Raw genomic sequence first — 11,187 nt, forward strand, 5'->3', positions numbered from 1 at the left:
ACGCGCTAGGCACGCGTTCTCACGAGATCCAGCATCCATTCCGTTTCGATTGTAAGGCTGAGGCAACAATAAGGCATAAAGGCCAATATCGATTCACATCACGTGTTCATGTTGCTCTAAATAATATTGGCCTTAACGCCTGAGGCATTAATATCGATCACATCTCGATCGATGACGTACATCGTCAAACCCCCGATCGCATATGCAACATTCTTTGCTCAGGTATTTTGCAGGCATTGAGAGCCGCAGAGTTTCACAACCTCTCTCAACCACAAGCCCACCATTCCACTGCATTTCGTAACACTCCCCTCAACCTCCACTCGTACTATTGCTGTTGGAGACAACATGGTTTCATCCCGTATGCCCAAGTGGGGGGATTCAGAGGAAGAGCCTCGAGGAAGCGGGGAAGGGCATGATCAGGATCTGTCTGCACGAGAGCCAGATGAAAGGACACGGCTCCTTGCATCACATCCACGTCCTCCGCGGTCAGATGGGTATCTGGACCCAGACGACCCAGCCGTCAGTATCACTACCATGCTTTCCCTCCCTTCTAACAGAAAGTAGGTCTCCCCGTACAATCTGTGGACCATTCGATTCCTGCGGTATTTGACGGTATTGTTCCTATTCATCACCCTCATCTGGTGGATCCTCCTCCTGGTGTCGGTTTTCGCCTCCCCACCGGGCTTCCAATCGCGCGGCTCCGGGTTCACGCACTTCTCGTTCACATGCCTGACCATTGGAAATATCCTGGTATCTCTTTTGTTTTTTGCTTCACCGTCCCAGGCCATGCGAATCCTGGCCGCCGTGGTCAGCTTGTTCCTCCTTGTGGATATGATCCTCATCTTGGCAGTGTCAAAGCTTCGCATTGAGGAGGGCTGGGTTGGCATTGCGTCCGTTGTATGGGCATTCCTCATATCCGTCTGGTGCATAACAGTGGATCGGGTGGTCGCGTGGGGAAAGCAGGAGGAAGAGGAGAGGCTCACCGGGAGGCCCGAGACGCGGCGAACCGCCAGAGAATGGTTGTCAGTGTTGATATCCACAATAATTCTCAGCGTTTTTATAGCGATTGTCGTTCTCCTCACGGCTACCTTAAGTCTGAGAGCCAGAGATTCGTCGTTGAGGATGCAGGGACAAAAGATTTTGGTGGATGATGGCAAGTACGCCGTCCATCTTGCCTGCGTAGGAAATGCGACCAACGCAGATGGCAAACCGATGCCAACAATATTGCTCGAGGCTGGTGAAGGTACTGTCGAATATGGTCTGGAACCGTGGGCATATAACTGTCTGAAAAATGGCACCATCTCGCGATATTGTTATTGGGACCGACCAGGCTACGTATGGTTGATCCCATCCTGTAGTGTCAATATCCACAAGACTGACGGTCTGCTTAGGCTTGGTCAGATAATGCGCCATCACCGCACTCGGCGGGAATGACGGCTCGAGCTCTGATGGAGGCGCTTGCCATAGCGGGAGAGGACGGACCCTGGGTTCTTGTTTCGGCAGGCAAAGGTAGTATTGTCAGCCGGATCTTCTCAAGCAACAACGGACACCGGGTTTCCGGACTCATGTTGATCGATCCACTGCACGAAGACTTACTTTACAGGTTCGCATCGCCAGGCACAGGATTCTGGCTCTGGGCGTGGGGTATCATCTCACCTCTCGGTATCGATCGGCTGGTGGGTGCCTTCTTCCGCGGCCGGACCAGGGAGGACCGTATCTATGGTCGCAGTGCATACCAAAGCGGCCGGTTCATCAAGGCGGAGCTGCAGGAGAGCCTTGTGGCTGATTCATTTACCAAGCAAGACATCTCCTCTGCACGCGTTATCCAAGACCGCTCGGCTCCACTGGTCGTCATGAGTTCAGGAGTCAGGGTCCGGAAGGATTCTGCGTGGGAGAAGAAGCAGAACGACCTCACGACCATCACCGACAACCTCGTCGTCTGGGATGTGGTTCCTAAGACTCCTCACGAGATATGGACGACTTACGACGGAAGGAAAGCCATGGAGAAAGACCTGAAGAAGCTTCTACAAGCTATTTGAAGCCGACAGGAAACACACTCCAAGATCCGCTCTTGGGTAAAGTGTCCCAACTCTCACTCCTCCTCAACCCATCCATAACTTGCGTCTCTTGGTTTTGTTCTGGCCGTGTCTGCATATAGCGTGGGTTGCAATTTTCGTTTCTTTGTTTCGTCATCGTGAATGTCTTCTGGTTCTCTGCGAGCGCGTTCTGGAGGAATCGGCGCAGGCCGGCGCTATATCATTCATGTGATCTCTTGGTTTGAGGCGTGATCTAAGTGTTGAGCATTGCTTTCCCGTTCCGTTGACATCGAGAACAGTTCCGCTGTTCATGTTCAGTTGATTCATTCTGTTCATGCATGAGACATGGACTGGATTGATGGATAAAGAGCGGCGTTGGCGCCTTGCGGCCTTCACGCTAGGAAATTTAGCACCGATGCAATTTAACATTCAACCAATCATGTTTCAACTGTCCATCTCAGCATCATTTTGCTCGACTTCACATGATGGTCTGCTGAACAGAAATATCTCCGTTCGCAGTACTACCGAATCTCCGTTTGCAATGGTACTACATACCTATCTCGCAGTCAATGCAATTTACTGTATTTAAGTCCATCCTAATCACATAGATGGTTACTTGTAGCCCCTTTGTACGTATCTTCATGGCTTTCTTCTAGCCTCAACATGGAGAACCTATCGCTTTACACTGGTTCAGCTCTCCTCCTGGGGGCTGTCGTGATCTATGAAATCCTCATCGATCTATCGACCCGGAAAGTCGACCCTAGAGAACCTCCCGTCCTTCGCTCGAATATTCCCTGGATTGGCCATATCTTGGGCATGATCATTCATGGCGGACGTTACACTAAAACCGTCGGGACACGCCGCAAACTCCCTATATTCACGCTTCCCACGTTGAATTCCAGGACGTATGTGGTCACTGATGCAGCGCTAGCAGCGACGGTACAACGATCGAAATCGCTTTCATTCACGCCTTTGATCCCTATCCTTACGCAGAGGGTCCTGGGGTTGGATGACGATACGGTCAAGATCATCAGAAAGAACATTAACCGCGAAGACGGCCCTGGTGGCTTCGTTCCTGAGATGCATGACCTAGTATATTCCTCTTTGGCCCTAGGGGAGAGCTTGAACGAGCTGAGTTTGAGCGCATCGGCCCAACTTGCAACGGAGCTCACCCAGCACCTCCAGGAATCTGCGAAGAGCACGGATGGTATGGTGGTCGACTTATTGCACTGGGTGCAGCAAGTCGTGACCTATTCGACGGCCCACTTCGTCTATGGAAAAGAGAATCCAATCGCGGTAGATCCCACACTCGTCCAAAGTTTCTGGGACTTCGACCACAACTTGGGAGGCTTGCTCGTCAACCTCATGCCTTCGATTACGGCTCGTAAGGCGTATCGTGGACGGGAGAGGCTCGCAAAAGCATTTGAAGAGTATCTTGCCAACGGCCATCATCTTTCCGGGGCGAAGATTATCCAGAAGCGCATACAGATTGCGTCTCTAGCTGGCTGGACCTTGCCTCAGATTGCCCGATCGGAGCTATCATTCTTCTTTGCAGCAGTGGTCAACACCGCCATTACCAGCTTCTGGGTCATTCTCCATATTTATGCTCGTCCCGAAATGCTCCGTGAGATCCGAGAGGGGATCATGGGAAATGCCGTGACGGGACAAAACATCAGTATCGAGCGGTTACGAAACAACTTTCCGCTCCTCCTCGCTGTGTACCGGGAAGCCTTACGTTTGGGCTCGGACAACTTTTCTACCCGTCTAGTCTTGCAAGACACCATCCTTGCAGACCGATATTTTCTTCAATCTGGGTCAATCGTGCAGATATCCGCTGGTATCATGCATGGCGCGAAGGACATCTGGGGTGACGATGCTGACCAATTTAATCCATCCCGATTTCTGGACTCCTCTAATGGAACCCTTTCAGCCACGACGTCGGAAAAACCGACTTCAAAAACCGGAGCCTCGACACCAATACCAAAAATCCATCCAGCGGCATTTCGAGCATTCGGTGGAGGCGCCACACTCTGCCCCGGCAGGCACTTTGCAACCAACGAGATTCTCAGCTTTGTCGCTCTCGTAATCCTCCAGTTCGACATATCCAGGTGTGGATCTGCTTCTGAGCCCCTTGCTATTCCACCAAAGAAGGACAATGTATTGCCCGTCCACATCCTTGAGCCTGCAAAAGACGTTCGAGCAAGGATCAAACCGCGACAACTCATCGGACCACGGTTCAAAGTAGTCTTGTGATGTTGTTGGATACACTGTGGTTCCCAAAACTCTGGAATGTCTTTCGACGCCCACGACGACCATCCATTCCGTTCCTGCCTGAATTTATCAGCCTGGGTGTAGTGGAGAATCGAACGATACATTGCCTATTTTGGCTATTGTTGATCTTGACAATGGTCACTTGGTTGAATAAGACTGAATGAGCACTGATATTGTTGACTTGGCTATGCCTGCGATGGAGGTAATTGGAGTAAGTGAGAATATGGGAGTCATTCTCTTTTATTCCGAAGATGAACTCAAATCCAGCAAATTTGGAAGTCATGTTATTGATACTCGGACCTTACGTGTAAATGGCAGGCTGAATAGTCATCAGTGCGATAAGAGTTGCTCAGGGTCTCTTGTGTTGCAAATCATTGTGAATAACGCGGACAACAAACCACATGTCAAAGATGATCTTCAATTCACCCATTCACTTGGATTGCTATCACTTGCCGCACTGTCCGTTTCTTCTTCTACCCTCATCTTGCTAAATTTTCATACCTCATCCACCTCACACTCTTACCCTCACTTTTCCGAGGTCTCGTTGAAACCTCCATCCCTTTCTCACCTATTATCCTCTCCGACCTCCTTGATCCAAGCTCATCGCGATCGATAACCTGCTCAGACGCCATCGCCATGTCGTCTGGAGTAAACAGATCTGCTCCGAGCGTCAACCCACTTAACGGACCCAATCCTCGTCCTCCTCGAGCACCGACGATGCAATCGGCTGGGTTGCCCGGTGGAGGACAGCCCGAGAATCTCAAGGTCAAATACGTCCCGCCGATCACTCCAGCCGAGAAGGCACAGTTCGCGAAATATTTGAAGAGCCAGAGGATCTTTCCCAAACAACTGAAAATTACCGACTCCAAAAAGATCTATGCGAAACAGCTGTACCTTGGACCTTCGGCGTTCCCAGCTCAGGATTCCTCAGGCCGTTCGGTCCAAATGTATGCTGTCTTCATCTTCAGCAATGGGTTTCATGGCGCGATGGCCGCGGGGACTGTGCCCCCAGGTGGCATGGACAACTTCCACTATGGGTTGCTTTCGACCTTTCCGTGCAGTCTGCACCCAGGCCAGAACCACTCTCACTTGGCCAATGTCCCCCTGTCACTGATCATGAGTGGGAATCCTCCTCCGCGGCACATCTACCTCTTCAACACCCAGGCGATCTCCCAAGTCAACGTCGCGGGGCCTGGCTTCGCGTATCAACAGCCCCATCTGTTCCGGATCATGAACAATCCCATGCAGCCGAACAACCACAACGCTCCGCCAGGAGCGGGTACTCTCGCCCTCACTGGCGGTCAGATGCAACTCAACTTACATGCGAATGTTCTAAATGGCAACCAACAAGTGATCAACCCGACGATGAACCAGCTTCCGAATATCGCAAACCCTCCGCACCTTCTTCAGCCGCAGCCTGGGCCGTTCGCTGCTCTCTTGAATCAAAATGCCCCGAACCCGCTCCAGCAAGCCGCGACCATTGTCCAGAACCAAGCCGGCGGTGCGGTCCAGCAGCATGTCGGCACGGCAATGCAGCAGCAAGGTGGTGGACATGCTCCCCAGAACCCAGGGCAGCCTACCCATGGTCACGTTGGTCAAGCTGCTGCTCATCACCAGGGGCATCCGGCGTATCACGCTGGCACCAACACTACTCATCAACAAGGGACTACAGTTCCTCATAACTCGGAGCATCCTACCCATAGCAACACCCAACAGTCAGGATCGATTGCTTCGGCGCAGCGAGGCCGTGGTAGCGGAGTTGCTTCTTCGTCGCGGGGACGTGGTGGCGGAGTTGCTTCTTCGTCGAGGGGTCGTGGCGGCAGAGTTGCTTCCTCCAGGCGTCGTCCTCGTCCCAGCAATGCTGCAGGTGGACCACCTCGACCGACTCAGTCCAACCGCGCTTCGAATGCCATGGCAGCTCCACACTCGAATGTGGCGTCCTGTGCGTCGTCATCAACCCGGTTCAAGGCCATCAACCAATCTACAAACTCGCAATACGATGCGGAGAGCGACTCGCCTCTCTCGTCGGTCCCGGACACGGACGAAGACATGGCGGACAATGGAGAAGGTTCGGCGTACCCGGGTTCAAAATTCACTCCGATCAACAAGCCGGTGGTGGAACATGCTCCTCTCGGGGGGGGGGGACCGATTGATCCGGATAGGATGGAGGTTGATGAGTCGGTATCTTCTGAATATGACCCTGAATCCGATCAGGATGATTACCCGGATTGCATTATTCAACGTCGAGTCAGGGACGAGTACGGCAACAAGGTCGTGGTTATCAAACGGGGCTCCACCAACCACTTGGAGAGCGCATCGGATACCGATGATCATCCTCTGTCGTCGATTTATGCAGCAAAGCGGAAGGCGGCGGAAGCGAAGACACCAGCGAGTCGGCGTACCATCCGCGCTCCATCCTCCGAGTTGTCGCCCACGGAGTCATCCGACGGGGAAAGCATGATTTCCGCTGGACCCCGAATGACGGAGGGAGGGGCAACTATGGCATCCCTTCGCGACGAATTCGAACTCAAACACGGTGACCAGGTTACGGGACCCGGGTTCCGTGCGATCACTGGCAATGGACCCACCGCAACAGGTCAGCGTGACAAGGCCATGTCGGCGAAGAGGGGAGGAAAGAAGCCGGTGGTTTCGTGGAGAGATGAGGTGGAGGAGGAGCTCGATACGGCCTTTAGCATGTTCTCGATGTCGAAAACTGAGAGGCAGAAGACTGTTGACAGCGGCAAGGGAGGGGAAGCCGAGCCCCCGACACCGATGGTGTCGCGATCGTTTCGTGATCGAAAAGCAGGCCGTGCCCGTAGCAAGCGCGTGTGATGTAATTGGAGAGTCAATTGAATGCAAAGGCGAGTGAGGGAGACGGCGTAGTTCCTATTGGGAGTTCGGGCAAGATGATGGGATTGGGGGTGTTGAGCGATACACCTTAGGGTCGTTGGAGGAGCAAATCGATTCAAGCACAAAACTGGAACATAGCACCAGGAACTTCTTGTACCTAATTAGGTACCTACTTTGTTGCAAGGTCGGTTTTACCTGACTCTGCTCTCCTCCGTAGATGAAAATGAAACTCGTTCCAATATTCTAGCAGTCTATGGCATATTGCGATCCGAGGAGGGCGCATATCATGAGTCTAGCCGTCCTTGGAATCCATTGTCCAGAATGTCGATGAGTTCATCCAATCTACTCGCAAAAATCCATGAGCAAAGCGCTTGTTTCAGGGGAACTACCGAGAAGAAGCTTACCTGCGTATCGTTAAATCCGTATGCTCATGATCCGCCAGCACCTGATTCGTCTCGTTCATTAGGAGTACCGTCGCCGCACCAGCCCGATAACCGGCCGTCATATCATCCAAGCTGTCTCCGACCATTATCACGCTTGCTGCACCATCGAGGCCCCATTCCGACGCGATATGAAGGATACCTGCAGGATCCGGCTTTGCCGGTCTGAATTCTCGTGTCACTATTGGATGAAAGTGGTGCTCGGTGAGGTATCGTCCAAGCAGATGGTTGACCGGGCCGCTATGGAAATTAGTGATTGCTGTAGCCGCTTCCTCGTCGAATGCTCGTACTCAAAGTTCCGGGTGCAAATCGCTTTGGGGATGCCCTTCGATTCGATATACGCCATCAGCATTATAAGTCCAGCTTGCGGTTTCTGTAGCGTCATCGCTTGCCGTTCGATTGCACGGATCTTCTCCATGGCAATTTCCTGTTCTTCGTCGGGTAGCGAGTAGATATGGTCGAGGATATCGGTCGGTTTCTCGATTCCAAGAGCATTCCTAGGCCACCCTCAGCTTTAACCCTATATAACAATGGCCATTGTTCATACCGCATCTCGCCGAACATGTAGTTCTGTGGCTCGCCTGGATCAGAAGCACATTAGAGGAGAGCAATGACGGATATATGATTGGGCAGCACGGAATTTTCAAAAACCAATCGACTGAAAATCTAATAAATAAGACAGACTGAATACGAATAATAAATGCGGCTTATTATATACGCTTCAAAGAGGAATCCGACATACAGAGTGTCCCGTCCATGTCAAATATTATGCCTCTCAAAGGTTTGAACTCCGTCCCTCCCGCATGAGCTTCAGCTGGCTGCTCGAGCGGAGCAAAGCGCCTCGGCCGAGAATGAGCTTGTGCCATAGTAGCGAATCTTCTCAAGAAGAGCATACAGCAGCAGAGTATGAGTCTTATCGTGTTATGCTCTGGAGGGGGGATGAAGACATCAAGTTCACCAATCACAGATGGTGTGTGAGTTGATGTGATACGGCGGACGAAGCGGCAATTCGCGCACTCCGAGTTCCTATTTATCAACATCAGCGGTTTTCCGGTTTGATGGCCAACTCGCCACTGTCGTTCCTCCCAACTCTCAAGCTATTTCTCTTGCCAAACCTATACGGAACCCTGGCTTAAATGCACTGAAGACAATTGAAGATTCATATGTTACGCATGGCGGCCAATGGAGCACAGCCGAGCATATGGGTTTCTATGAATTATGTTCCACCTCGAGGGTCATGCCAACACAAGTCTGGAATGATGGCCTCAAAATGTCCTTGCATGAGGTTTATGATACATCCCTTGAAGGTGAGTCGAGATCCGGAAGCCAAGTCTTCTTAGTACGCTAATCCCCCTCTCCAGGTCGCCACATCTTTCGAATGCGATGGCTGCAACCACCACGCATCCTTCCACAGCATGGAGAACAAGGAGGAGGACGAAATCGTGAAGCGGTGGCGCGTGCAGGAGGCGGATGAAGCATCGCAAGCCACCGGGAATAAACGAAAGCGACCGCGCAATCAGATCGAGTTTCAGAGCGCTTCGGGGGCGCTCAACGACAAGATGGACCTCGGGGGCGACACCCAAGTACGCGAGTTTGTTCCCGCTCCTAGCACGCGACGGACGAGAGGCAAAGCTGCGAAGCGGACGGCGCCGGTACCGGGTAGTGGCGATGCTGGCTACAAGGTTTATGAAATCTTGGACGAAGAATAAGGACATTAGCGAAGCAGTACGCGGTAGTAGAAAAGGGATGTCGCCTAGGCAAAGCTGGGGAGGTAGTTGATGGCGAAGACGGGTCAAGGGTTTGGCATTGCAACTAATCGAAGCCTCCTACTTATTGATAACAGATAAAGGGATAAGATTGTAAGATATCGATGGGAATAGAGGAGTAAGCCACCCTCAACCAGTAACTAGCAGTTATTGACGTTCAGTTAGGGTCTCGCAGCAGAATTCGACAACACAATGTGGGACTGATGGAGAGATGACAAGTATGTATGAGAAGATCGGCAAGAACTCGATCTGCCTTGATTCAAAGTTACTGTATGATCCGATATGGAAGAGTTTCTCTGCCATTTTGTTGGTGGTCAGCTCCGGCGAGGTGGGAGCAGCCCTCAGGAGGCGAAAGGATTGAGAAGACCTTGTCTCGGACTAGCACATAGGCGATAAATCTACCATAGCTATTCCAACGAAATACAAATGTTAAACGGACTCCATTGCAATCAGGAGCCTTCGCCATTAGTCTCGTCAGCTGCAGTCTCAGATTCAACTCGCATACGCGAACTGCCAGCATCTATGCGCGATCGTACGGACGTCTAGCATCCATCTAAGGGATATTAGTCCACACGAAATCGTCTATATCTTCAGAGTAACAACCTCAGCCGTCAACGCCAATATCCCAAGCAACCGGCGGTCCACAATCGTCCGTCATAGCGAACGACCCGTCGTCAGATATCTCTTCAGCCATTCGAGCGGATGCTAACAACCGACTAGGTGCATTCGTTTTTGAAACCGACTCGTGAAACCAAGCGAAGAGTTCGGTGTCCCACTGGTATTCCGGAGCTAGATGCACTGCTATAATCCTCCAGTCGAATCGCTTCCGCTGCATACTGGAGTTCGGGGTAGGCCTTCCTTCGTATCACATATTTCATGGATTCGAACCCACTCTCCACCAGTTGCATATGCTCTTGAGGCTGACGGTCAGACCAGATTAGGCGACAGAGTAGGGTAAGCTACTATACGGTTGCTTTATTCTGCAAGAACTGTTGACCACCTCAATCCAAATCCATCGCATCGGGGTCGTCTCCTGCTTGCTCTGCTTGCTCTGCTTGCGAAGAGGTCCCTAAGTCCTGTGGCGCCATGTCGTTGCTGGCTGCCTCCTCCTTCTTCGCTTGTTCCTCGTGGATCCGCCGTCGTGCCTCGAGGATCGCCTTCCTCACGCTATCCGTCTCCTGCGGCACCGACAGCGATCGAGGGATGGTATAAGGTATCAATTGATTATTCGCATTGCTTTGGAGCTCCGCACCTTTCAGCAGATGCCGGGGGAGTTTGGAGAGGTGTTTCTCGATGTCGGGGATGAAGATGCGGCGGTCCTCGTCGGGCTCGGGCTCGGGCTCGGCAAGTTCGGCGTCAAGATCGTAGATGTAGACTTTATGCTTTGTGTCCTCTACCTGCATCCGATCATCGTCGGGTCGAGACCGGGTTGGTTTCTTTGGGGAGAGGTTGTTTGGGGAGACATCGTTCTGTCGGACGCCATCGGCACTGGCCGGAATGTATAGCTTGCTATTGGGATCTAGAGGCGGAATTAGATTCGAACCAGGAGAGACATGATTGATATATCGGGAACAACCTACCAATATCCAGTAGATTGAATCTTTTGACAAAGCGTTGCTCATCCTCAATAGAGTTGTCGCCACGCCTCTTGGTGCCATGCGGGGCCTCCATCGTCATCGTCAACATTGCCACCCATGCAAAATCTCAACTGTCCAGAAACATAACTCGAGATAGGTAAAGCTCTTATCAATCGAAGCAATTGACCAGTGTCGTGTGTTCGCGTCGCAAGGAAACGCCTTTTGAGAGCCAATCCCTGGTGGCGAC

The 11,187-nt window shown here is 51.9% G+C and overlaps 6 protein-coding genes across 6 annotated transcripts; 4 read left to right on the forward strand and 2 right to left on the reverse strand.

The window, feature by feature from the left end:
• Window positions 1-360: 360 nt before the first annotated feature.
• P152DRAFT_404891 (uncharacterized protein) lies at window positions 361-2,039 on the forward strand (the record flags this gene model as incomplete). The annotated part of the gene is made up of 3 exons (XM_033676788.1): window positions 361-519; window positions 565-1,335; window positions 1,392-2,039. The coding sequence occupies 3 exons, from the start codon at window positions 361-363 to the stop codon at window positions 2,037-2,039; spliced, it is 1,578 nt and encodes a 525-aa protein (XP_033530323.1).
• Window positions 2,040-2,582: 543 nt separating this feature from the next.
• P152DRAFT_211269 (cytochrome P450) lies at window positions 2,583-4,616 on the forward strand. The gene has a single exon (XM_033674421.1). It carries the CDS (start codon window positions 2,700-2,702, stop codon window positions 4,287-4,289), a length of 1,590 nt encoding a protein of 529 aa, XP_033530324.1. The 5' UTR covers window positions 2,583-2,699; the 3' UTR covers window positions 4,290-4,616.
• Window positions 4,617-7,511, forward strand: P152DRAFT_211193 (uncharacterized protein). The gene has a single exon (XM_033674418.1). The coding sequence runs from the start codon at window positions 4,944-4,946 to the stop codon at window positions 7,137-7,139; it is 2,196 nt and encodes a 731-aa protein (XP_033530325.1). The 5' UTR covers window positions 4,617-4,943; the 3' UTR covers window positions 7,140-7,511.
• P152DRAFT_462260 (HAD-like protein) lies at window positions 7,326-8,527 on the reverse strand. The gene is made up of 5 exons (XM_033680302.1): window positions 8,340-8,527; window positions 8,145-8,178; window positions 7,888-8,094; window positions 7,562-7,837; window positions 7,326-7,499 (listed from the first exon to the last, which is right to left on the reverse strand). Exons 1-5 carry the CDS (start codon window positions 8,353-8,355, stop codon window positions 7,442-7,444), a joined length of 591 nt encoding a protein of 196 aa, XP_033530326.1. The 5' UTR covers window positions 8,356-8,527; the 3' UTR covers window positions 7,326-7,441.
• Window positions 8,528-8,664: 137 nt separating this feature from the next.
• On the forward strand, window positions 8,665-9,806 carry P152DRAFT_462261 (uncharacterized protein). Its single transcript, XM_033680303.1, has 3 exons — window positions 8,665-8,904; window positions 8,959-9,481; window positions 9,529-9,806. The coding sequence occupies exons 1-2, from the start codon at window positions 8,770-8,772 to the stop codon at window positions 9,304-9,306; spliced, it is 483 nt and encodes a 160-aa protein (XP_033530327.1). The 5' UTR covers window positions 8,665-8,769; the 3' UTR covers window positions 9,307-9,481; window positions 9,529-9,806.
• A 525-nt stretch (window positions 9,807-10,331) lies between these two features.
• Window positions 10,332-11,145, reverse strand: P152DRAFT_462264 (uncharacterized protein). The gene is made up of 2 exons (XM_033680304.1): window positions 10,944-11,145; window positions 10,332-10,882 (listed from the first exon to the last, which is right to left on the reverse strand). Exons 1-2 carry the CDS (start codon window positions 11,038-11,040, stop codon window positions 10,365-10,367), a joined length of 615 nt encoding a protein of 204 aa, XP_033530328.1. The 5' UTR covers window positions 11,041-11,145; the 3' UTR covers window positions 10,332-10,364.
• Window positions 11,146-11,187: the final 42 nt, after the last annotated feature.

This window comes from Eremomyces bilateralis (genome assembly GCF_010015585.1).
Source record: "Eremomyces bilateralis CBS 781.70 unplaced genomic scaffold P152scaffold_32, whole genome shotgun sequence".
In the NCBI taxonomy this organism is placed as follows: Eukaryota; Fungi; Ascomycota; class Dothideomycetes; order Eremomycetales; family Eremomycetaceae; genus Eremomyces; species Eremomyces bilateralis.

Excerpts from the sequence above, each read along its gene's own strand:
- P152DRAFT_211193 (XM_033674418.1), top strand. The coding sequence starts at position 4,944 with ATGTCGTCTGGAGTAAACAGATCTGCTCCGAGCGTCAACCCACTTAAC.
- P152DRAFT_462261 (XM_033680303.1), top strand. The coding sequence starts at position 8,770 with ATGGCGGCCAATGGAGCACAGCCGAGCATATGGGTTTCTATGAATTAT. Across the intron at positions 8,905-8,958 it reads TTATGATACATCCCTTGAAG|GTCGCCACATCTTTCGAATG; the intron begins GTGAGTCGAGAT and ends CCCCCTCTCCAG.
- P152DRAFT_211269 (XM_033674421.1), top strand. The coding sequence starts at position 2,700 with ATGGAGAACCTATCGCTTTACACTGGTTCAGCTCTCCTCCTGGGGGCT.
- P152DRAFT_462260 (XM_033680302.1), bottom strand. Across the intron at positions 7,838-7,887 it reads ATTTGCACCCGGAACTTTGA|CGGCCCGGTCAACCATCTGC; the intron begins GTACGAGCATTC and ends TAATTTCCATAG. Across the intron at positions 7,500-7,561 it reads ACGGATTTAACGATACGCAG|ATTGGATGAACTCATCGACA; the intron begins GTAAGCTTCTTC and ends TTTTGCGAGTAG.
- P152DRAFT_462264 (XM_033680304.1), bottom strand. The coding sequence starts at position 11,040 with ATGACGATGGAGGCCCCGCATGGCACCAAGAGGCGTGGCGACAACTCT. Across the intron at positions 10,883-10,943 it reads ATTCAATCTACTGGATATTG|ATCCCAATAGCAAGCTATAC; the intron begins GTAGGTTGTTCC and ends TTCCGCCTCTAG.